This window comes from Platichthys flesus, chromosome 4, assembly GCF_949316205.1.
Source record: "Platichthys flesus chromosome 4, fPlaFle2.1, whole genome shotgun sequence".
NCBI lineage: Eukaryota > Metazoa > Chordata > Actinopteri > Pleuronectiformes > Pleuronectidae > Platichthys > Platichthys flesus.
The window spans coordinates 12,880,760-12,907,065 of NC_084948.1; the positions used below are offsets into that span (position 1 = coordinate 12,880,760).

A 26,306-nucleotide genomic window follows, 5' to 3' on the forward strand; every position below is an offset into this window, starting at 1 on the left:
AACTTGAGCCTTTTATTTGAGGAAAAACAGAACGTTTCATGAACTGTCGCAGTTGTCCCGTAAGATTTCGTTGTAGCAAATGACACAATGACATGGCTGCCAGGCAATTTACTGGACCGATTCCTAAAGGTTTTGTAAGTACCTTTAATTTACACATCAACATTTATAAACTAAGGGTCCCTGTTGAAAAATACTGGGATTCCCCATATTGCCAAGTACACAGGGTGGTTTTCTTATTTCAAATGTCACAATAACACAGAATAGCGGAGACAAAGCTCAAACACTAACATTAGTAGAGTCCTGTTGTTTAAGGATGGAAAAGTAGTCCATCTAGAGCTTCACTGTCTATCTGCAAGCATAATCACATCACCACCATATCATCCACAGTGCTGGCTGCTCCTGTATCAATCTTTTCTTTCTCTAAATCTGCACGACCTCTTTTTGACATGCCTTTAGTGCTGGGTCATATCAGAGCATCTGACAAAGCATTTTTGTTGGCACATAAATGTCTCCTTCTTCAACATCAGATCATGTTTTAACCTTGTTGGTGCAATAGGCAGCGCATCCCTGTCATAATATGATTGTTGTGCACCTCATACAAGGCAGGCATGTTCCATACTGTATTGAAGACAAACAAGTCAGGGGTGACACATGCTACAGACTGACAATTAATGCTGACTGCATCAAATGTGATTCTATGCAGCAAATCAAAAGGTTGACTGCCATTATATAAATGATTCACAAAAACTTACAACTTCACTCAATCAGCCGAAAAACTTTGTCAGTATGTCCTATTTGGAAAATGCAATTTCTCTGTCCTCACATTCTCATCAAAGCTTTTCCTTGTGACTCGCTCACATCCCTGTTGGGAGGAGTTCAAAGACAAATAAAAGATGTGAGCGAGGGAAGCAGTCCAACATCTCTCCTGTTTGTTTTACGCGATTCTGTGTAAATCTCTCACATGCCTCACATTCATCCATGCACAAACATTGACCATAGACTGAACTAACTCCAGCATGCATTTTACTTTTTTTGTAGTTATATGATGAGCCCTAAATGAATTAAGATTGTATGAAAGCTAAGGTGTGTACACACACGGCCGTTTGGTGTATAGATCTAATTTAATGTTAAGATTTTTTTCTTAATTTCTAATTTCCTCACCGTAGTTGGTGCAGAAGGCAGTGTATGATAACCTTAAAGTCATGTGTTCAAGCCCCACACAGGGCACATATACTTTATTATTGAAAAGAAAACTACGAACCCACATAGTGAGAAAACCCTCTATTGCTGTTGTTTGCTGTTCCTTTAACAAATTTGCCCAATAAGCTGCTGCTGTAAACAACCGCTTGCTATGCTCACACTTTAGACATGTGAGCCCCCCTCTTTTGGCATGGATTAGCCTTGGGCCATTTCACAAAGCATTTAAAGGTGAATAGAAGCTTTGCCCGAGCTTTTTGCTGTGTACATACAATGTTGCCGACAATGCACAGCTCAGATCTATTTTTACTGTTGTCATTCTGTGTCGCTATAGAAGCCTCGTTGGCGCAGTAGGCAGCGCGTCAGTCTCATAATCTGAAGGTCGTGAGTTCGAGCCTCACATGGGGCAGCCTTTTCTGACGGAGCACAAGTTATGGCTATGATGAAATATAGGGTTAAAGATTTAGAGGTTCACAAAGGAAACACAACCCAAATGGATCCATAACAAAGTCGCATGTTGTAAAACAATTTCAAGAACTAAACTCATGTTTATGAATCTTTTTGCAGTTACAATTATTAAGAGCGTTTCCCCATTTTTAAGTTGCCTGTTTAACTGTCATTAAAATGACTACTGTATTAGGAATAGTGATTAACTGGATCGTAAGCAGCTCAGAACCAGAGACCACGCAAACACTAAAAGCCCACACAACAAATGATGATCTATCAATGGAAAGCTTAATGTAAGTGTTATTATAAGTAAAACAATCCCACACAGGGAACAGAGGCAGAACAAATGACATATAACTGACTACTATATTTATAGAAAAAGACGAAACCTGCATCTTAGTTTCACCTGACACCAATTAGCAGTGTCCCAGATACTGCTGGCAGAAGTCAACACAACATTAGCATTATCTGAACTGAATGAACGGGCTCATTAAGCACAATGAACTAACCACTCTCAAGCAACATCATAACTGTATCTGTGTAATTTATTATATGATATTATGTAAAATAATTGTCGGGTCAGCATAAGTTGTGGGGAAAACTGCCGATACCTGTGCACATGTTGCACTTTTGTGAGGCTGGCCCCCCGTGTAATAATTGATAGATTGATGAAAATATTAAAATGCATATTATTTTTCCGTGCATTTTTCTGACCAAGTAAGAACAACAAAGATGAGAACTCTTGTAAAATATCAATAAAGGTGAAACCCATGTGCAGAGTAGGTAGGTGCTGCATCACTATGTTGTGAATGTGGTTTGTGTTATCGTAGTTTTCAGTAGGATATTGTGAATAATAATTTTTACGTTTTGTTGTACTCTGGTTACAACTGCTGAAATTGTTCCGTACAACTCAAACAGACTTGAGCTACACTTATGAGTAATAATAATGAAGAAAATCTCTAACTCTAAAAGGAACCACTTACCCAGAGCCTGAGAGGCAAATGCTGCCATGGCACTCTGCAGCCGGTCTGGTCTGACTGCCTGAACCAATAATAGCTGAGGAGATGGGAGAGCAATGAAAGGCAGGGACAAAGTGACAGTAAATATCAGACACTAACGTCACATATCATAAAAGCCCCCCAAAAAACGGCCTAATTTGGAAACACACCCAATATTAAATTAACAGAGGTTGTCGATTTTCAATTTGTATATGTGAGAGCACCATACATAAAATATGTTTCACTTAAATTTTTCGATTCATGTTTTCTTTACTCTAGAATGGACCTTTATATTTAAATACTATATTTCCATTGGGAGTGGGTCCTCTCTACGGAGGCCACCGTATTTTGTACAGTAGCCCAAACTGGACAAAGTAAAAACCTTTTGAGTTTTTATGACAACTGAACGCTGCCACAGGTTCTCTGTGATGTTTGGAAGGGGAGGGTGAGGTGAGGGGTATTCAGCTGCAACATTCAACTTCACCTATAGATGTCACTACATTCTAAACACTGAACCTGTAAGTGATGTTGTGTTTTTGTAAAAAGATAATGTAATGACAGTTGAGTTATGGTCATTTAGAATCCCAACAGGGAATGTGAGTTTATATCACATAAGCCACATGGAGAGAAACATAATAGATCATATTTGTCGCTTTAAGAGTTAATCAAAAACTGTTCCGCAGGTAATGTGTTTAAGCAGAAATGGATATGAACTGTACTCAACGTTTCATCCTTAACCGACAAATCGAGGAGATAAAGAATAGAATTATTTGTTTTCACAGTTAAGAAGTATGATAACAAATGTGATGTGCTTCATAAATGTACAACCCCTACCACATGGTGGCATTAACTAAAGCTAACTACGCGTATTTTTTCTGACCTATGTTCTTGAGACAAATTTTATCCATATCTGCAAATTGACAGGGAATCTAACTGAGCTGAAAGCAGTACTTTCTTGGCCGAGGTAAAACAAAATGTGTGTGGACTTCTGAAATGGTCTATAGATAATGATAAGTTTTCTTTTTTTTTTTCAATTTGGCTGATGAAATTAAATGAGTGGTTTTGATTGAAAGCTGACCTGCTGGAAGGGAGTAATCTTCTTGGCAACGGAAGATGGGATTTCCTGTTCACACTGTGAGCTCTGCGAGAAGGACATCCAGAGGTCTGAGTCACTCAAACACACAGACTGGTAGAGGGCTGGGAACGTAGCCTGTGAAAGAAGGATGGCAAACGTTTCAACAAGTGACTGACAGATTAAAACATGTAATCATGCAATTCAATAAAGAATAAATTATTAGTGTTCTTTATAAACTGCAGTCAACATTTTCTTTGAAAAGATAATGGATGGATGGATGGATGCTTACTTTAAAAATAGCGACTGCTCCATGTCTCTCCAGATCAATCCAGGAGGGCAACTCCTGCTGAGAGAGGGTGAAGTTAAATTCAGAAATAATGTTGACTGGTTTTCTCAGTTGAACAAAAAGCTGCATGCTTACCTCCTTCTTAAACATTTCTCCAACGATGGACCCACTGAAGATTTCCCACTCCTAAAACAAAGAAATAATGATTATAAGTTGAAGAAGAAGTTGTGATAATGTTCAAATTTTGCAGATTCAAAGTGCCCATTTTTATATTTAAAGCTGGGGTTGGTAATATTGGAAAATCTAGCAGCTGTAGGCTACACTACAAAAAATGCAACTGATGAATCCCGTCCTCTCCCACCGGCTCTCATCAAAGCTAGGCCCCCAAAATCTGTGCGCTGCTTGTGAACTGCAAGAAGCCAACTTTTCTATGTCTAGCTTGTTAACTAATACATAATATTTGCACTGAATGAAATGATTGGTCGTATTTATTACGGTCCTGTGAGGGCCACAGTGTAGGATTCTTCCTCTTTTTTTTTTTAGATTACTATATTTATTGATGGCTGTTGGGAACTGAGGAGGATTTCAACAAATAAGATACTTAATGTTTCGGAGAAAAGAAATGCCTTGAAATCAGCATCAAAGTTTGCCTTAATACAGACACAGCAAATACTCACGTTCTCCTGGAAGAATTCGGGGTGCATGCCTTTAACAAAGTGCATAGCAAACATCAACTGGTCAGCCTGAGGCAGAGAGAAGGAGACAGAGGGATGACACATATGAGAACATAACATTTCCCCCTTGTACAAAGCCTAACACACACAGTGTGTGTATAAATCAGTTTTACCCGATCACAATAATCACAATTCTAATATATGGTGACATTTTTTTATAAAGAAAAGAAGAACAATTTATAAAAAAACAACATATACGTGTAAGCAAGCATGTTAACTGTCTATAGCACTATGAGTCCACGTGGTTTTTGTGGGAGCTAGTAAAGCATTAGTCAAACCTGCCGATGTTGTGTTTTGTAAAGTCGCTATAAATCAAATGACTGTATTCATATATCCACAGTAGCTACCAGGCTCTGTTGAAAATTCATTTGATCAAAACATAAGACAACTGCATCTGTGTGCATCAATAGGTGTGGTTGTGTTGAGTGTGAATGTATATATGTCAGAGAGAGTCTGTGTGTGTGTGTGTGTGTATGTGTGTGTGTGTGTGTGTGTGTGTACTGATGCCATCCTGAACACTCTGACAGGAACCTCCGTAAACAGTACAACCTGTTATTTGTCAGACTTAAGCACATCACACCATCTCAAACTACTGCATGTGCACAAGAGATGTATTGATATGCTCAAACACAAAGTCAACGCCCTGAATGATTCTACCTATCACCACACTCACATTAAAGTCCATAGAGAAATAACGGTTTGTTTATAGACCAATCAATATACAAATGCACAATATTATTTCTACCCATCTTTGACTGTTAACGACTTTTATCCTCTAAAAATATAATCTCCTGAGTGAACAACCCTTCAGTTAGCAGCAATGTGCTGAAAAGAAAGGCTTTAATGTTGTTGTTGTTGTTGATGTTTTTGCATCTTCTCTATGGACAAAGTAAGAAGATTCTCTAGGGTGCTACGCAGAGTTTAGTGAAGTGACAAAGCCTACGGCTGTTGCATCTGATCTACTTATTTTGTCACAGCATCGTTACGTAATCCAGACCATTTCTGGGGTGGAATATAATAACACTGTCTTCCTCCAGCTGTACTGTGTTTTTCATTGAACAATTAATTAGTTTTTCTAAAGATGGACAAATATTCAAATATTATACACACTGCAGTGTTTTCAACAGAATTAATTAGATCTGTGTCAGTAGCATGGGTTCACCTGCACGTGCACGCAGTCCGCTCTCACACGCAACTGAGCCCAAGTGTCAGGTACACACACCAAAGACCCAAAGAGAAATTCTCACATTTGAGAGAGAAGTGAAAGCTGACACTCTGAGGTCTGACTGCGTGGTGGGTCACTTTATGGACAATTTAAATCTAATCCAGCTGCACCAAATATAGCATACTCATTGATATCAGTCCCCTAAATTCAGGATCTGCCCCTTTATCCTGATCTGTATGTGATGGATTATTTCTTGGTCTCATTTTTCCACAGAATTTTGTTGAAATTGGATTAGTAGTTTTTGCATAATCCTGTTGACAAACAAACCAATGGACAGGGAAAAAATCAAACCATCCATGGCGGAGGTAATTAATGGCATATATTTGTATTTCAATACACTACCCTGTCAATTACAAAAATACCATTAAATATAGCATAGCTGTAACTGATATTCACAAGCTATTAATATTAGATCCAGGCAGTACAAGTAAGCATGATCCCCACATGTTTCGTTCAGTACATTTATTTGAAGAAAATGAAAAGTGTTCCAAATATTAAACATCTCATTATAGGTCAAATGACACAATCTTAAAAAAAATATTTCAGGCCTTGAGATGGAACAAATACAAAATAAATATTTTCACGAGAGGTTCAACAATCAATATTTAGTTGAGCAGCCCTGCTTCTTTATTACAGCTTTGATGTATCCAGCTATGCTCAATCAATACCTTATTAAGCTGAATCAGTTGTGTTTGTTGTGGAGTTAAACCCAAAAACACAACAGTCATCGGGTGCCTCCCACTGCCATAACAACAACACAGATATTTACAAAAAGGTGTACATGGTACATCCTGATCTTGATTATCTATCCCTCTCTAATTGCTCTCTACTCTTTTTTCCTTTTCCCTGTGCTTGTCTTCTTGTCCTCCCTCACTAATTATCCACCTTTATCTTTTCATTGGACGCCTCCTTCACCTCTCTCCTTCTCTCCCTGGAGTTACCTCTTTGGTAACACAGATGGGGGTGTCGACAAGAGCACTGATAATGCAGTGTAGTGTTTCCTGTCTGCTAATAACTGGGCTGCAGCGTCTGCATGTATGTAGGTATGTGTGAGAGGTGGTCAGCAGTTCACAGCCCCCCCACAGCCATGCAAACAGACACACAAAGACAGAAGAATTACATTTACTATTTACTGCCTGATCGATGCAACAACTGCTGTGTTAGTCAATATCTGACACTTAATCAGTGTGTTAATGGCAGAGGTTGGACTGGATAAGTCTGTAAATGTGTGTTCATCTAATTGTGCATTTGGTCTAAAAGATCAATAAAAATACTACTATGCTACTTCTTAGCTTGAGTATATACACTAAGTTAGTGGATCTGCACCAGTTGAACACAACCAACCTTGTTTCTATAAAACACCAAACTGACCACTTAAAGAATGTCAACTTTAACCTTTCATTTTTAAAATGGCTGGTAGAGAAGACATGGGAAATTTTGATTGTAGAGTGAGGAAAAGAGGATTGGAGTAACGTAGGAGTATTCTCGAAAGAAATAAACATGTCACTGTAATGCATTTTGATGAATAAATCTTCAAATTTCTTAGAAGCACCTACTCTCAATTGTTGTCACCCACGTCTGTTTGTAAGATGGTTTGTTTTTAGGAGGATCACGCAAAATCTATTCTCAAGTTTCAATCTTAGGGCAGATCAAAGATATTTCATAAAGATAGGCCTTTTTTTTTTACATTTTCACTGATCTCCTAAGGAATAATTTATGGAGCAATAAACCTGGCAATTAAAATGAAATACAAATGTTTTTCAAAATAAGCTGATAAGCAAAATGCCTTATTTTCCCACTCATCCCACCACTCACTATACTGAGAAAACCACTGCAGTGATGACAGGAAGCTTAAAAATGCCTCAAAAGCACATTGGTTCAAGTATGTATGTGAGTGTGTGTATTACCTTGAAAAGCGACCGGCAGACATATTCATACACCATATTCTTCAAGCTAGACTCCAAAGCAGCAATCCTGGCTTCAGTATTCTTTACTTCCTAAAATATACACAAACACACACACACAAACGTGTAAAAACAAATGAAAAGTTAAAAGTTAGCAGCAAGGTTTATTTCAAAAGTGCCCAGACTTTCGGTCACATCAGGGTAATCAGACCCAATGAAAAATGGTTAACTTGTTTATCAGACCAGAGAGTTGACGTTTGTCTTATAGTGTCTTAAAATAATTTGGGACTTTCGCCGTTACTGAAGGACATTAGAAGAGTGAACTGGGGAGAGGTTTGGGGAAGACATCTTTTTCCATTTCACCTTTTTGACATTTTGTATATACATTCTTTGACTGTTGGGGGAAGACACGCAGCAAGTTCCGGATGCAACCAAACTCTGTACGCAGAGATCCGGCCCTTTGCAGCATGTCTACAGCCCCGCTTTACTTTCCACATTTCACACTTGCACTGTCATGTAAATACAAGTTATTTTGCCTTTATTGAGAGGAACCCACCAGCTCAACTGGTAGCGTGGGCGCCGTGTCTGTGAGGCTGGTATTAGACCAAAGTGTGTAACTGTCAAAGAATGTATATACACAATGAGACATGACAAAAGGAAGATAATTAAACACAGGAGCAGACAGATACAATCCAGAAGAATAGGACACAGCTCAGTCATGCTGCATGTCTACTGATTTGTTGGTGTGCACATGTTCATATTGTCATGTCAGACATGCAACATTAAAATTCGCCTTTAGATCTCTACCACCATCTGCAACTCATGGCAAATTAAACTTGCTCGTTCAATACAAAAACACCCAAAAGTAACAAAGGGACAGAGAGTCGATGAATAAATGCCCTTTTATTACACCCTCTCACACACACAGGCACACACACACATACAGTACATAACAGTGGTGACCAGCTGCTGCCTGGTGACATTATTGGATGACAGCCGTGGCTCTAACAACCCACAGAGGATTTGGGGAATTAGTGCTCAATCTCTCAACCCTGTGTGTGTGTGTGTGGGTACTCTGGTTATCAGACAGCGTTTAGGGGCTCAGATGGAGAACTGCAGTGTGATGGACCTTCTGTGGAGCTCTCCAGCTGCACAGGTCAGATTGAGATAAACATGCTGATAAAAACAAGCCAACCTCAACTGAAACAAAATCATCTAAAATAACCTAGAAGTAAATGGAATTAACTTCCATATATCCAACACTTTTTGTTGTGTTTCATGACCCAGTGCCAACCCAAAGCAACTGAAAGGAATATGTGGAGAAGTAAGTATAAAAACAATAAATGCAAAAATAAAAGTCCTGCACAAACCCCAAAGAATATATAATTAGCTGTACTATGCTAAGCTTCGAAGTTGCTGTCTGTAGTCGTGTAATTAACAAACAGAGAGTGGATAGGTGTATTTAGCTACCTTAGTTTTAATTGGCTAATGTTAAAGTAAAGATGTAAAATTCGAACAAAACAATGTTTAATTGATGATGATAAATCATTGGGATAGAAATTATTTTAGTTTTTTTTTGTCTTATTGACCATTCAAAGCGTTTTACAGTGCTAGTAACAATCATCCATTCACCCACACTCAGATATATGAGTGGGAAAACTACTTCAAAATATGCGTATTATCTTTTAATTTAGCTATTGGTTGGTTATTCATCCAAATGCATGAAAGCTTTTATTTATATTTCGAAAGTGTTCAAACTGTACTGTGCTGCAAAGAAATGAAAGCACCACTAAGAGTTGTGTGGCATCACCTCACCTTCTTGGCCTGAAGAGCTCTTTGGAAGAGGCGTAGAAAAGAAGCCAGGCTGAAGCGATACATGTTGTTGATCTTCGACAGGTCGGTGATGACAAAATACATCTTGCTGGCACTCTCCGCAAGAGGTAAGTAGGCATCCCGCTCCTAAAGTAAAAACGAGAGAAAAGAGAAAGAGAAAAAAAGAACAGGACAGTCATGAAAGTGAACCAAGGAGCAACAGAAAAAAGACCACAAAATATTCAAGAAAATACAAAATATGTATAGATGGCAGGGAGAGGGATTTATTTGAAGATGCATGAGCAGACCAGAAGAAACATTTATTTGAATCAAGATGGAAGGAGAAAGGGAAAGAGAGAAATAGAGGGATGAGGATAGACAGCACAAGGTGTGATAAGACAGGAAATGTGAGAAAAAAATCACGGGGGTGCATAAGAGGAGGACAGATCCAGGGTTGGGAAAATAAATAAATAAAAAGAACACAGAGAAAAGTATATCAACAGTTCTGGTGTAACACTGCACCCTAGAGGACGGTTATATACTGCCTCTACATTGGAGCCTTGCTTGCGCAGTGTGTGGAGTTTGACAACTCACATTTTTGTAAAGCTCAAAATAAGATGATGTTTGGTTCCAGAAATGATACTTGGGTAGAAAAGTGGAGACACCTTACAGCCTCTGACTGCATTAAATCTCCCCAAAAATTCCACATATTCAGACTGTGACTGTATCTCTGACAACTGTAATCTGTGCCGCCCTCTACTTCTGTCGCTCTGTCTCAGTCACACCCTTTAGTCTCAATTCCCCCTCTCGCTTTGTCTGTCTCTCGTTCTCTGTCATCAGTGACTCGGAAGAGCACAGCAGTCGATATGAAGGGAAATACCCGAGAGCTTCCAAACTTCTGAAGAGTGCTGATGATGATTGGTTATGAATCTTTAGTGATTCACTAGTTAATGTAAAATTGTTATTCACAATATATATATTGGTTTTTCAGGATCTGTCTGACCCAGGTATAAAAAAGTGTAAGCCTACGAGCCACTTAAGAAGACATTTTATTCTTTTTCAGTTTTTCTGTCCTCTAGTGTGTTTTAGTTTTTTTTGCGTACGTACAAGTTAAAATTCAGCACACAAAGTGACAGGGGTGAACACACAACTTCCTTGAAGGAGGCCATTAATGAATCCACTTAGAAAAATGAATGCAGTAAAGGCTTTAAATGACATTTTCCAGTTTTTTTCGTCTGTGTATGTGAGAGTGTGGATATCTGAGGTCCAGTACCTGGTCCAGAGATGCCTGCAGCCTGTGGGATTCCAGCAGTGATTCCTGGATCAGGGCACTGCTTGCCTTAGTCTGGTTCAGACTGTCTATCAGCTCCCTGTTCTCCAGAATATTCCCCTGAGCTGTAGCCAGTGTCTGAAATAGGAAACAGACAGACGGATGAACAGACAGGTACAAAGAAAAAGATCCAGCGAGGAGGCAGAGAGGGTGTCATTAATAAGTAAGATAAATGAAAACAGGAGTATGGGACAGGTATGTTGTTGTGTATCGCTTAATTGGCTGAAGAGTATGATCTTATAACAGTTGCAGAGGCAAGAGATGCAGTTTTATAATGGTCAGATTCTGAACACTTTTTATTCTTCTATTCAATCTCTAATCGACTCCCACGAGTCTCCCGCTTCACCCTGTGGAATCTATTCTCTGAAACAAACTGATTAAAATGTTTTCAAATAAACTCACATAAAATAGATGAGAAAGCAGTGGAGCATGGAAATGTCGAGTTGAATATGCTCCTACAATTCTAGATTAATTACATGTCTAGTGTTGCAGTGAAGCACTGACATCCTGCTTTGGCACCATGTTCCATTGTGAAAGTGTATATTTACATAAAGCTCTGTATGTTTTAGGACTTAGAGAGAGCCCACGACTTGTCTGATGTTTTGGTTCCACAGACTCACTACAGGGGATGTAAAATGACTGCTGACGAAATTCTCTTCAGAAGAAATCTGAAAGTTCTTGGTTGTCGCATGATGAATTTCAATTCACATCCATGAACTCAGAGCCCGATTTCTTTAGATACTGTAGTGTTTTTTCTAAAAGTTCTACCATTCTAGCTCAAGAAGAAAAAAACCTGACTATTATTAAGAACTTGCTGAATTGCGTCCTAAAGGGAATCTGTTTTGTACCAAAGAGGGTTATTACATAACAGCAACGACAGTGTTACACACTCACTTTCTTCTTTATTGTCTTTATTTTTTCCCCCACTTATATCTTCACACTTTTCTTTCCTGAGTCATCTGTAATTCTCCCCAAAGTACACTTACAAAGCGCTCCTCGTGGGTAACTTGGTCCAATGTATATATGTCATCAGTCATTTCCTATTGCCTCTGTGACATCGACCTTACCCAAATATTATTAGTCACAAAACTTAACTGTATTTTGGGGGGAAATAACGTGTTCCCCTAGTAACTGTCTGTGTTTAGCTCAGGCTTTCAGACTTGGACATTTTTACTTTATTTGTACTTGTGTCTCTAATCTCATGTCGTGTCACCTGATAATAAAATATGTTTACGTCTCAACATGAGACTAGTTGAAATGGTGGAAAATGTCAATTTAGCAATACCCTTAAATCTGACATTAAGACCATCATGTCTACTGAATCACACTGAGTATGAACAGGTATATTTATATAACATATGTGCACTGTATTATATCAGTAGATGATCCTGCCCCAGCTTTTGTACCCAAATTGTAGTATTAACTTCTATTTGCTCTAACAGTGTATGCTGTGTGTCTGCATGTATACCTCTAACAGGGATTCTTCCAGCTGAGCCAGTTGTATTTTCTTGTCTTCCTCTTGTTGCAGAAGTCTTGTTTTCTCTGTCTCCAATTCTGGCTTCTCTTGCTGGATGGTCAAGGCGAGGAGCTAGACACAAGCATAAAGACATGGTCAGAGTGGACACACAGCATGACAACACACACATATACACATATATAGTATATATGCACTGTAGTATTATACTATAAAAACACTTGTTTCACATGGATAAAAAAAACTAAATTGGTTCAAACATTTATTTCATTATTGTATTTGAACAAAACATCACCATAGACTTTGGCCTAAACACTTTGAAGTCTTTGTAACACTTCTGCAATAAAGTATGAACAAAACTGAACGAAAACATGTCCTGCGGAGAAGTTACAGTAGATTTGTTTATGTGTGAGTGTGGGTGTGGGTGTGCATTACCTGTCCTCGTAAGCCTGCCCGGGTGGTAGTAAAGTTGACCTCTGTAACCACGGAAACAGCATCGGGGGGGATGAAGGGAGAGGGGTTCCTTGTTGCCAGGAAGAGACGGAAGTCCTCGTTGTAATCGATAACCTTGTCTCCTATCTGCACCACATACCTAGGGCCTGTGTGTGTGTGGAAGTTAGACAGAAAGACAGGGAGTCTCTGTTAACAACATACACTATCAAACAGTGGTGTAGCTTTGTCTTCAATGGCCACTTTAAATTCTGTCTTCACTCGTCTACATTCGGCTCTCGTCTCGGTCTTCTAGATGTCTGCAATGCAGTGCTGCCATATCTTTGTCTCACCTCTTTTTTTCAATCCTGTTCGACACAATTTTTAAGTGAATAACTTGCCCTTTTCTCACACTTTCTCTCTCCGCGCTTCAAATAACAACCACCTCACCCTGGATGAACCAGAGCCTTATGAATCGCCCTCATTTTCCACGGTTAGGTGCATTTCCAACCTCTGTTCGGTAAGAAATATTAAACAAAGAAACTGAAACATCATCAGTTATATAAAAACTTTTAAATGCAGGATACACATAGGATGAGGTTGATAATATATTTTAAATGATATATATATATATATATTATTATATTCTTTATTATTCATTAGATCATTTCAAGTAGTATTTCAAATGAATTAAATCTGTTAATTTAATATATAAAATAAATTTGCATTCTAAAAGTTCAAAGGGAAACTTTTTTGTAACAAAGAGGGGTATTACATATCAGCAACGACAGTGTTACACATTCACTTTCTTCTTTATTGCTATTTTGCATTTAGTGGCCATTTTGGCCATATTCCACATTTTTACTTTGAGGTACTTGTACCAGGGCTCTCATCAGATCAACTTCAAATTGAGATGAGTGTCATCACAACAAGATGGAGATACAAACTAAGTCAAAGATAAATTTTTCATCACACAGTGTGACCGTGGCGTGGCATCAAAGTTTGATTCCACGCCATCAAACCACGGGGGGGCGGGGGAAGTCAATCAGGAGGTGACGCTTGACCTGAGTCATGGCTGCAGCCGGTGGAAGAGTCACGACACTCTGGGCAGATCCCCTCAGTGAGGCTGAGCCAGAAGTCAGGCACATCTTTATCAACGTAAACAGTTGCTTCCATGACGTCTCCCAGCAGCTTTCCTGTGTTCGACATGTGACACAGAAACAGGCCCAACCTCCTCCTGTGGCGGCTCTCCAGAGGAGGCAGCAACTGCGACCGGCTCAATTTGACCAGCTCCACGCTTCTTCCTCCTTTTAAGCTTGATCTTGGATACAACTGGTTCACTTCCACCATTACCCTTAAAGATTTCTCTCCTGTTCTCCTCCTCCAGGAGAGCGAGAGTGGAGTCAGTCTGGATGCTGATCGCCTGCGTCTTCTCCTCAGTGCTCTTGGTGGATGAAACACCACCTTCCTCCTGTGTCGGCTCTCCAGAGGAAGCAGCAACTGCGACCAGCTCAATTTGACCAGCTCCACGCTTCTTCCTCCTTTTGAGCTTGATCTTGGATACGACTGGTTCACTTCCATCATTACCCTTAAAGATTTCTCTCCTGTTCTCCTCCTCCAGGAGAGCGAGAGTGGAGTCGGGCTGGATACTGATCGGCTGGGGCTCCTCCTCAGTGCTGTGGGTGGATGAAACACCACCTTCCTCCTCTGGCGGCTCTCCAGAGGAGGCAGCACCTGCGACCAGCTCGGTTTGACCAGCTCAACGCTTCTTCATTCTTTTGAGCTTGATCTTGAACACGACTGGTTCACTTCCAGCATAACCCTTGAAGATTTCTCTCCTGTTCTCCTTCTGCAGGAGAGCCCTCACAAATTCAAACTCCACGTTTCTCTTCAATTATTTCGTCGAGGTCAGAGAAATTAAAAAGCCAATTGTATCCAGAAAGCAAAGTTAACCTAGCCAGTCGGGTTATGACCAGGTGATCTTGGTGACCCAAGTGAACACAGGGAGGATTGAGCTTTATACCTACGTCCATCATAGGACCAAAGGATTCATTCTAGAATTCTGATGTGTAAATTTGTGACTTTCTTCAAATCAAAACAGCCGTATCCATGGCAACAATAGATCATAATAGATTCAATTGGAAATAGTGTACAATATAATAAAAGGTTGTGCGTTTGATTGACTGTAATAAAGATGTTAAGCTGCCAGTGTCTCATCAAGCTGTAGGTTCATCAAGTCAACAAAACAATACTAAATTAAAACACTGACTTTTTAAAGATCGTGGAATCTTTGGACATTTTATTCCCAGTCGAGGGAGTTATTGTTCTTTCTTTGAACTTGTATCTCTAATGGCATGTCGCATCAGCTGATAATAAAATATATTTATGTCTCAACACTAGACAAGTTGAAATGGTGGAAAAATATCCTAAAAACTGATATTAAGACCACCATGTCTACTAAATCACAGTTAATATGAACATGTACATGGGTGCTGTGGGTATTCAGTAAAACAGTCAACTCAGTGTCAATTTACTTTCATATTTTACATATCATAATGTTTTTCGAGGTGCACCGAGCATAGATCGCCCTTTATAATTGAAACGCAGTTGACACATACAGGAGAGTAGTCAAACTTTTCATGAGCAACCAGTGGATGGTGAAGCCTCTAAATTATACCTAATATAATTTCCCCCATCCCCACTTCATATTTGAGAGGTGTTTGTGCCTGTGAGAGTGTGTGCTTACCCTGTGCTATGAGGTCCTTCCTCAGCAGCGGATAGAGCACAGGTTCTACTCCATCCATCTCCTGGATGATGAGAGTTTTTCCAAATCTGACTGCCAGCTCCAGAGATGTCATGAAGTTACTGTCCTGCAGAGAGCGAGCACGTAAACACGACGAACTGTTAACATGAACAGCTTTAGAGGCTCCTGCTGTCTATAAAGATTCTGTTCCAGATTAGGGTGAATTAATATAAACAAAACATATCACCAGTATCCATGCATTGTGAAAGTGTGTCAGAGTGTGTGTGTGTGTTTACCTGTTGGTTGATAACCTCGAGTCTGTTCTCTTTGAGATGTGTGCGGAGCCACTCTGTAGCTCGGGATGACGGGTCGATCAGGAACGGACAGGCAACACTCTGGAGTACAGAACGACAACAAAGATCCTTGTTTCAGTTGATACGGGATAGTTTGACTTAGGAAGAGGCTCAGCTACTGAGGAAAAGGAGCTTTGTGTGCTGCTGTCATGCTTATCGACATCCATCAGCATCACTCCAGGCAAAGAAACAAAGCCCACGACCGTTTCTTTCATCCGGTGTTTGTCTATTTCACGGTCTCTTGCTCAAAGATTCTCTTCACCTTCTCTACACCCGTTTATTTGTCAATTCATCCATAATCTTTTCTTACACTGTGTACTGATAGAAGTAACTTAAGTAGTGTATTTTTTGTTTCTTTTGTGTCTATGTGTGTGTGTGTGTGTGTGTGTGTATATTTCTGTGTTGGGGACATCACATCAACCCTCAGCGTAACTCTACATGTTCAGTAACTACTATCATTGAGGAGATTTTTCATTATCTTGGAATTGCCGGTGATTTCCATTGTGTAATCCTGGTTGTCAGTTGTCAAACACTACAGAAAATAAATGCTTAAGACATCTAAAAGCAACAAAACTAACTATATTTAAAACATTTTTGCACATGACTATTTGTTGGGAAGACACACACACCAACACACATTAAAATAAATAAGCACACAAATGCTAAATGAACTAGGTGAGGGCTAATAGGATGAATGATGTATCACTTCTTACCCGTAACTTGAGAGCATTGATCTGAATGCAGTGAAGGCAAAAGAAACACACACGCACATTACGGACAAATGGAGGACGAATGGAGGACAAATAAATGGCAATGGCAAGTGCATAATTATGCTTTATATAGATGCTGGTGGTCGGAAGTAAATGCTGGTGTTACAATGATGTCTTTTAACTGAAAAGCATAAAACTAAGACAGATTTTCAGACAGAGAGGGGAGAGAGACGAAAGAAACAGGAGAATAAATTGCTTTAATAACATGGTTAATTCAATGATTTAATGCATTTAGGGGATTAAAACAAAAGTAGAAAGATGAACATGGATTGACTGAAAGGTGATCTGATGTCTGACCTGTAGTATGACCAGTGCGTTTTCCATGGAGAGGTCATCAGACGGCAGCCCTTGACTCTTCCAGATCAACTGCTCGCTCTCCGAGCACAGGAATGACCTCAAGTCAAACTCTGAGAAAAGACACACAACATACCCATGATTGTTTGTTGTATTAATATATGTTAACTGAAAAGATCTCAACACTTGACAGTTAACTTGGATTACTCAGCTGTTTGGGATTCACGTGCAATTCTCAAGCACATCGCAATGGTTGCTGGGACAAATTATATGATAGGAGGTAGTAATGAGTCAGCAATTAAGGCGGAAAGATAGCATCATTTTACAGGTAATTCATGTGGATGAAGCATATCTCAATTTATAGCTGATTTAAAAGTTTACATTTAGGTTAACGGTGTTCATTGTGTATTCTAGGTTCCTAATGTATAATAGTACCTAGTATGTTGCATTGAGTACTTAATATGTTGTGTTGGATACTTAATGTATTGCGTGCTACATTTTGTCTTCTTATATGTTCCTGACAGGGATTAGAGGGAAATTGCATTTCAATCCTGTCTGTCCTGAACATATGACGGAGTTGACGATAAAGTTGTTTTTGACTTTTTGAGCAACATTTTAACCGTTGACCGACAACAAGAATTTTGACCAACTACTAAAAGAGGTTGCTATGTTAAAAAAAGATCCTTGGACAGAGGTTCTATCTGAGCAATTATTCTCTACCCCAAGTCTCAAAGTGAACAAACTGTGGATCAGACAGACCCCACAGCAAGGCCCGGTAATGAGCGTTGATTTTTATGATTGCCTACTGAACATGAAGGAAGTATACTCTCATTTCCATTAGAGTGACTGCAGGAACATGCAGACCTAGATCGGAGAGTAATGCTGACGTCTGTTTGCCCTAGTTGCTGAGAACTGTGAAAAAAATTGATAATTTGGATCCATCATGTTTATGCTGCTGTTTGCAGATGTAAAAATGTATATTGGTATTTTTTATATTGGTATGTGTCAGACACTCATTTATTCTTGTTGGTTAATGATTAATAGTTGGTGAAAGGGCGTTGGTTATGGGTTGGAAATAAGGATCCTTTTTGACTTTGATTAAATACAAAGTATCAACATGATGGAGAAGAAGTAAAGAGCAGACTTGGAGTGGTTATATTAAAGGTATTGAATCAGTATTCCTATTTACAAGAGACATGATCTTGAAGGTGTCGTGTATCTCCGTTATTTATCAACACAGTTCACTTGGTTGGCTGTGTGGGTAGAAGTGTTCAGTGTTGGAATTGGCATATGCCGGCAATAGTGCTTTTGCCTAAATTGTATATTTACTCTGAAGTCCAGATTGAGCCATCCACGTCTCCAGACAGTGTCTTCTCCGATCTTCTGGGGCAGCAGACAGATAGGTAATGAAGGCTGCAGCAAGCATGGCTCTCATTGGGAGCGTATCCAACTCATTCTTTATCTCAGACATCTGATTGAAATAGAGACACGGTTAAGAAACAAACTGGATGGAGATGGGCCAGACAGGTGAGGGATTTGGGGGAGAAAAGTACGAAAAGAGAAAGACCCATGAGGGAATAGCCATTACGACTGGAATGTAAAGAGAAGCAGTGATGAGAGAGGGGGAAGATGGAGGAAAAAGTGAATTATTTCATGCGGAGAAAAGATGAGTCTGACAGATGTGGGCAGTCATGCACTTGCCACATGGGGCAGAATCCTCATTTCCTCCTCCAAACTATCAGCCCAGAATAAGGAATAAATGTCCACCCTGATTTGGACAAGAATGCGAGATAAATGTGATCTGATGAGTGGTCTAGTTCTATTCCAGGATACTAATGTTTGGTAGACAACTGCACATCAGTCTTCTTCGGAAAGCTTCATTACTGAATAGTCACACCTATAAGGATGCAGATTTTCAGCACAACAACCAATTAAATCCCACTTTATCAGAAACATGGAGACTTGAACAACATAAGTGTGATAAAAACTCGGGGCTTCCACTGTGTACATTTTATTATCACCACTGCTTCAGGATTAGAGCAGAAGCAGAAGCGCTGTCACTCCCTGCTCCTCCGCTGGCCTGCGCTCACATTGCACTTTAACAAGAAAACGGTCAGGACACATCCAGTACTGATCGGATTAATCTGGGTTTGCTTGATTTGCTCCAGTCTATGAGGCAAACTTTTCCATGGGATAGTGATGAAGTTGCTCTTAATTACATGACCGATCTTAAGTCTTTCAAGAACAATAAACTGGGACTCAAAACTTGTTCTTTGAAACACTTACACTATTGTTGTGTAAGCCCCCCCCCACACAAACACACACACACCCCCACCCCCATGTGCTTCAACCTTCCCCTGAAGCATTTAAGCATCTTAAAGACATTAACATATAGTAAACTTCATCTACCGCACACTGTGCAGATGAAATAGGGACAAAGTGTGTACGTGATCACGTGTGTGTATGTGTGAGTATAAGGAGATACTGTACGTGAGCAGAGAGCAAACTCTGTGGTGGTAGCCTTGAGGGAGGCAGTGAGCGTGAGGGTGTGTGTGTCAGGAAGAGATTGAGTGTTTTAATTAAGGTGCAGACAGATGCTGTGGAGAGGAGTAAAAACAGCCAGAAGGGACCCAAGACAGCAGGATTCATCCCCCTGTCATACTCACACGCACACGCCTTCACCAACTTCTTGTTGCTCTTAGGTGGTAAATTAGCCTCTTTCTGAATAAATGTGTATAACCTCCTGCACCAATACACACATCAACACACCCATACATCAAGGTACCTGAGTGTTCCACCGTGTGTGTTCTCCGTCGAGTTGTGAAATGAGCTGCTGGGCAGCAGCGATCGTATCCTGGGCTTTGTTCACCTCAGCCTCCAACTTAGCTGCTTCTGCAGTGTGACACTGAAACCTGAAGAAAGAGCAAGAGGAGGGAAAGAGACCATTCAGTAGAGAAATGTGTTGTATGCAAGATTATTAAAGGTTTGAGAAACATTCAGGCATTAACTTAATTTACAAGATAGATTAACTCTCAGGAGTTGCCGATGACATGATCAAATCACACGACTGGTTCACTACATCACATTGTTAATAGCAGATCCACTTGGAGTGCTTTCAACTTCAGGTGGAAGTGCTGACTAGAGACTCTTGAGATGTGATCGTATAAATACAACAAATGCTACAAAGAAAAATAAGGAAAAACCCTATTTAGTTCAGAGAGTGAGGTGGGGGAAGAGGAATTTATTTTTCTTTAGTTGGTAGAGTTAAACAGCACATGGCTGGAAAGAGCAAAGGTTGAGGAAAGAAGGGCAGCATCGAGAATATAAAAGGTTAGGGCAGTTTGAAGTACACCTTTGTGGAACTTTGACCTGATAAACAATCATACTGGCCAATGTCCATTCATTAAAACGTGGTGGAAGACACTTGACCTTAAAACAGTATTGATTATTTACATCTTTTATTCATATAGCTGCATGCTAGAAGTATACAGACAGAACAGAGGGAGGGATGAATAGCAGTGAATGAGGGAATCTTTACTCTTTATCATTTTATGTTTAGTTTTTTCTATTTCAGTAGTTTGGAAATTATGTTTCATTACAAAAACATTATAACGGTTATTTATGACAATAAAAAAAAACTAAGATTTCCATGCAAGGTGAAATATGAAAGAAATGGTAAGAATCAGAGGCAGAAAAATAGATTTGGAGGAAGGTACGTACTTCTCTTTCAACTCGCTGACTTTGGCTCCAACAGAGTTGAGCTGGTGCTCCAGCTTATTCTTCCTGCTCTCTGTTTTTCTCAGGTTCCTGGACACACACACGCACAGAAACAGAAAAATATCTCACATGTGTGTCACGTAGCTTGAAGCACGGGGTCATTACATAAATCACAAAATTAATATTGGCAAAGTTGGAAATTTGAGTTTGCAACTTTTTACTTGATCCTTAATATAACTCATGACCAGGTTTGAGGTTGTGTTTGTGGGGGGTGCAGGTTCCTACTCAAGCAATCCGGCCTGCTCTCTCTCCAGCGGCTCGATCCTCTCTAGGACGTGGGAGTACTGGACGTTTGCTTTGACCCAGGCAGCCAGAGGAGCAGCTGCCGCACTCGCACGCTTTGCATTCTGACCGCAGCAATGACAGCGTCACAAGGCAGAAAGAAGTCGGTTAAAACAACAGCTCCAAAACAATCATGAGACCAAGAGAACACATCATCACAAGGTTAATGCGATCACATAGATAATTATCTTTCTATAACCATGGGTAGCTGACCTTGGGGTCAAAGGAGGCCTTGTTCCTGGTGAGCAGCTCCTCTACACTCTGACGAATCTCAGGGGTGATGTTCCTCACTTCGAATGTCGCTATGTCCTCCCTCACACCCCGCTTAGCCAGAAAACTACAGAAAACATGAGTAAAGGAAAAAAAACAATAAGCAAGAGAGTGATGAGTGAGGTTATTAAAAGCTATATGGTGTTAAATAATCTCACACTTCACTGGAAAGCAAGCTTTTAAATAAAGCCATGTGAATATGTAGTGGGGGAATTTAAGTGTTGGGAAGAGATGACGAGTTTGAATATTACATCTTTTACACAGCTCACACTTGAACAGACATTGATTCTCATTAATTTCTCCTAAATTTCCTGACCGTGTCAAACCTGTCCTCTCCTTTCTGCCATCGCATCTAATCACTTCCTCTCACCTCTCTTTGGTAGCCCGAGAAGTGTTGAAGAGCCTTGTCAGTTTAATTAGTTAATACGTGGTAACTATCTAGCCATCCTTCTTTTCCACCCTTCTTCTGTCCATCCTTCCCATCCCTTTCCCTTTCTCACCTCTTCATGCTGACCCAAGATGTGTCGAAGACGCCCATCAGTCTCAGAACCCCCTCCAGGATGTCTCTGATGACGTCAGGGGGCATACGCAGCGAGCGGATCTCAGACAGAGCTTCAGGCTTAATGTTTCCCACTGCACGCTTTGACTCATCTACCAAAGGCTAGAGGGGGGCAATGGTAAGCAGAGGGAGCAACACAAAGGGAGAGATAAGTAGAGCAGGGATCGCAAGAATAGAAAAGGTAGAGGGCAGGGCGTGTGTAGGTGTGTATCTAGTAACTGACAGATAACATCATACTGACCCTTTTCCCACCTGGTATTAAATGGTCAAATCCGATCACTCATATCACATGTGGAGATGGTCTGAGACGCATCAATAAAGCATGTGTTCACTCTTCTCAGTTACCAAAACAGAATTATTGATAATGTTTTCTAATGGGTTAAACCTTTCTGACTGTGACATTGTCATTAGACTCATCTGTAAAGCCAGACTGGGTAAAACAACACAATTTGGTCCTCACAAACTTATGAATATTTGCATATAGAGCAAAGAAGTGAGATCTGATCAAAAGTGATCACCACAGACCCATTCAGGGTGCATTCTAATGTCAGGTCTGAATAAACAAACTTAATGCTGTCCACTTGTGATCGGATCTCTCAGGGCAGATTCAACTCACCTGTACTTCCCTCAGCTCATCATCAATTGTCGCTTTCCTTTCTTCAATCTTGGAAACTTCCTGAGCCATCTTTCCCTTTATCTTCTCCATCTCCGTCTTCTGGTCACTAGCATTCTGGAAAATGAAAAGGATCATGTGATGTTTGACTTGTTTGATTAAAAACACAGCCTTCGAGTTTGTTATACATTGTATGATCGCTTCGACTCGACCTGATATTCACAGAGAACTCCTGTCCCCTGACCAGGATATATTACAACCTGAACCAATTCAAATAAGCTTCTTTATCAGTACTTCAATTTACCAGCTTCAGGAGTGAATCTCTTTGAACATTATCTCCCACACTTCCTCTCTCACCTCTCTACCCCTAAAATCTATCCATCTTGTTGCTCCAAATCTTCTTTCAAGCTAATCTAGTCATTGATTGTCTCCCCATCCCTCAAATCCTCCCAATCCTAAGCCTTGACCCCTTCCATATACGGCAGCACTTTTCTTGTTTCCTCTCCAAATCGTATTTTCCCTCTTCCCCAAGCATCTTTTACTCTCTCTCACTTGCCCAACTTCCTCCATCTCCTCCCATCCTCCCTGCTGTCTCCTTCTCTACAGGAGACATAGTCACCACAGCCCAAAGGGATAAGTGGAGTTACTAATTATCACTCTGAAAACTGACTCACTTTCTCTTGTTTTTTCTCTCCTTTCTTCTCTCTCCCTACTTCCGTCCATCTCACTCAAAAAGCAGATTCCCCACAGAGAGAAATACAGAAGGATATAACAACTAATATACAAACGTCTGCATAATTGTCTTCATTCATAGCCCCAAATTGGAAAATAGAAAACTGGATAAAAATTCAAAGAACAAACAAATGCAACTTCATCCACAAAATAACAAGTGAGTTCACAGCAGTGGGTTGAAAGCTGTGGGAAACCAGAAAAAGTTTTCAGAGAAGGAGAGGAGAGACAAGAAGAGTGGCATGGTGAGACATGAGGAGGACTGAGATATCACATAGAGGAGAAGTGAAACCCTGCGGGACCATAATGTCCTGCTGGTCACTGAGTGTCTAAGTTACACACAGTCACACACAGTCACACACAGACACACACAGACACAAATTCAGTGACAAACATATATACATACACACCTGCATGGAGGTGGTGATTTCCTGTAGGGCAGAATCTGCCTCCTGTTGTTTGGTCTTCAGCAGTGCACTCTGCTCTGCAGCTCGCCTCTTCAACTCATCCACCAGAGCTTTAGCTTCATTCAGCTTAGACACACCTGCCTGCAGTGACAAGTCCATCATAACACGTCTGACAAATAACATCAGACTTATATACAGCATATGAGTAAAGACAACTAAAATTCAACACCAAGTGGAATAGTGTTGAAGGTTTAGTTATAGGCTTATCACTGCTCAACATTCAGTCAGTCATCATCCTGAACTCTGGTCAACACAGTGAAATGACAGACACAAGATTGAACGTGATTGGTTGAGCTTGCTAACGGCTGAAACAAAAGATAGTTTGAATATCATTCTTTTTTTTATTAGCTTTTATAAAGCATCATATAATTGTCAGCTTACTAGCAAGCACAGTACAAGCTAGCAAATTAATCAGGCTAAATTAAATGCATTTATGTTATAAGTGAGTGTTAGCTATTTCAGCCTTGCCTACATTTAAGAATGGAAAATCCTTATCGAGGAGTAGTAATTGTACTTATTTGTGAATTTGAATTTTTTAGTAGAGCTGATATTTTACCTGCAGATGCTGTTGTCGCGTTGTGAGCTGACTTTTCTTCCGGCTGTATAAAGCAGTGTAAACATTCAGAAAGGCCATGTACTGGCTGGGTGTTGCACCGTGTTCTCTACATGATTCATGGACCATCAGAAACAACCGGCACAGGTCTCCCTGATCAGAGCCTACTGGGAGACAAAGAAGTGTGTGAGCACAGATTATTCGAAGTTATAAAGTCTTTCATATTACATTAAACTGAAAAATGTGATCGCAATATTGTTAATAAACTCCTGAATATCTCATTGTTACCACAGTATAGGATTTATTTTTGTTTTTCAAATGTGAAAATTTGAGTTGAGGTACTGATCAATATACAGATAAAAATGTTTGCCAATTCCTACACAAACCTTCTTTATACAAGGACTGAAATTCACACTCTCAAAATAACTGTATTTCCAGGATTTTTCAAGTCGTTAAAAAATGGAATCATGTCTCTCATGAATACTTAAGGCTATTGGATAACTCCTTAATACAAACTTATATTCTGTGATAACTTAAAAGTTGATGTGACATTAAATTAAAACGAGTAATTCAAAGAAAATTAGTCTTTTAATTAATACAAATCATGCTTGGCTTCACATAAATGTGCTCTCACCTTTACTATTTTCTCTTTCATTCTCAGCCCCTCCTCCCTCTGTCTTTGCCAGCAGCAGCTCAGGAATCTGATCAGGTTAACACAGACCAGATATTAAATTTAGACAGAAACCATTGTATGTATTGCATTTAAAATGAATGTGCCAGGTTTGTACCACAGGCAAGCAATTTCCTTAAAAGGCCTCATGAGTATGTGGGTAATATTGGATCTAGAGGCCCTGGGTACTCCCAAGTCATACAAGTGTGTGTCAGGGCTTTTGCAGTGACTGCTAGTGTTCAACATTTTCAGATTTGTGAATCTCCATGCTCAACACTGGCATTATCTCGTTCTTCTACTCAACATCCTGCTCTAACCTTCTTCATGCTGCTTTCGGTCCATCCTTCCATCCACTGGACAGAACACTTGCGGTAGAAAGCTGGGTTGCTCTCACAGTTGATGGTGAAGTTAGTGTTAGAGCAGTCCATGATCAGAACAATGTGAAGGTTCTGCTGGATTCCTAAGAGATGTATTTAAAAAAAACTGTTGAAGGGTTTTTAGCACAGAATGAGGTCTGAAAGAGCAAATGAGAAGGAAACAGACAGTGAGGGACAGTGTGATTATGTGCATGATTTATTGTATCTTTGATATTCTCAGTGGTAGCTGGTATCTCCCTGACAGAATCGAATAGTGAAGGGTGAGCAGGGAGCTCTTTAGTGGGTTTACTTTGACAATAACAGAGCTATTGATTTGATTCTCCAGCAGTTACATTAACCTCAGTGACACTGGAAGATATCTGCAGTCCACACACCACTGCACAGCAGCGAGGCAGAAGGACGGAGTCAGATACAATCATAGAAGATTAACTGAAATACTGTATAGACAGATAGAAATACTGTAGTGAGAACAATCCCTGGATAGGAATGACACATGTAGCCGGGTTTTACAGTGAGAAGACGACCAGAGTTCCAGATATATAGAAGAACAATGAATAACAAAGAGAGAGAATCTGCAGTACTGACTGTAGGAAAAGTAGTTGTAGAGTGGCTCTGTGAATCCGTCCTGGGAGGCAGAATCTTTGAGGGAGGACAGGAGAGGCTCCAGCTCCTCTGGGGAATACAGACCTGGAACTTCACCTTTAACAGAACATACACAATAAATTGATTTGTGTTTTTTGACATAGTAGCATCTCACAGAGGGAACTAAATCCTGAAGATCGAAGGGCCAGTGTGCATTAAAAGGGCAAACTATGATTGGTTGTACAGCACTCTTATAGTTATGGCTCCCTCTACTGCATTGCTCATATTCCAATCATGTCTACTGAAAAACACGCTACGTAATTTAAAATTCTACTCTTATCAGTAGAACATGCAAC

General features: G+C 40.0%; 1 protein-coding gene and 1 non-coding gene across 5 annotated transcripts in view; one reads left to right on the plus strand and one right to left on the minus strand.

The window, feature by feature from the left end:
- Nucleotides 1-26,306, minus strand: part of dync2h1 (dynein cytoplasmic 2 heavy chain 1) — a 99,250-nt gene that overhangs the window by 36,174 nt on the left and 36,770 nt on the right. Inside the window, exons 55-80 of one of the 4 annotated variants that reach the window (XM_062386416.1) lie at nt 25,954-26,067; nt 25,309-25,451; nt 24,956-25,022; nt 24,325-24,485; nt 23,712-23,849; nt 22,576-22,689; nt 21,901-22,061; nt 21,344-21,467; nt 21,074-21,195; nt 20,792-20,878; nt 19,857-19,983; nt 18,401-18,542; nt 17,075-17,184; nt 16,721-16,741; nt 15,951-16,049; nt 15,658-15,781; nt 12,918-13,081; nt 12,477-12,596; nt 10,952-11,086; nt 9,682-9,825; nt 7,870-7,959; nt 4,681-4,746; nt 4,139-4,189; nt 4,007-4,060; nt 3,721-3,852; nt 2,628-2,700 (exon numbers count right to left, since the gene is read on the minus strand). In XM_062386416.1, coding sequence (XP_062242400.1) covers nt 2,628-2,700; nt 3,721-3,852; nt 4,007-4,060; nt 4,139-4,189; nt 4,681-4,746; nt 7,870-7,959; nt 9,682-9,825; nt 10,952-11,086; nt 12,477-12,596; nt 12,918-13,081; nt 15,658-15,781; nt 15,951-16,049; nt 16,721-16,741; nt 17,075-17,184; nt 18,401-18,542; nt 19,857-19,983; nt 20,792-20,878; nt 21,074-21,195; nt 21,344-21,467; nt 21,901-22,061; nt 22,576-22,689; nt 23,712-23,849; nt 24,325-24,485; nt 24,956-25,022; nt 25,309-25,451; nt 25,954-26,067 — 2,883 coding nt within the window. Of the gene's footprint in view, nt 1-2,627; nt 2,701-3,720; nt 3,853-4,006; nt 4,064-4,138; nt 4,190-4,680; nt 4,747-7,869; nt 7,960-9,681; nt 9,826-10,951; nt 11,087-12,476; nt 12,597-12,917; nt 13,082-15,657; nt 15,782-15,950; nt 16,050-16,720; nt 16,742-17,074; nt 17,185-18,400; nt 18,543-19,856; nt 19,984-20,791; nt 20,879-21,073; nt 21,196-21,343; nt 21,468-21,900; nt 22,062-22,575; nt 22,690-23,711; nt 23,850-24,324; nt 24,489-24,955; nt 25,023-25,308; nt 25,452-25,953; nt 26,068-26,306 lie in introns of all 4 variants that reach the window. The other 3 variants (XM_062386414.1, XM_062386415.1, XM_062386413.1) reach the window with 3 other exon arrangements.
- trnam-cau (transfer RNA methionine (anticodon CAU)) lies at nt 1,534-1,606 on the plus strand. The gene has a single exon. It is a non-coding gene; the product is annotated as a tRNA-Met (tRNA).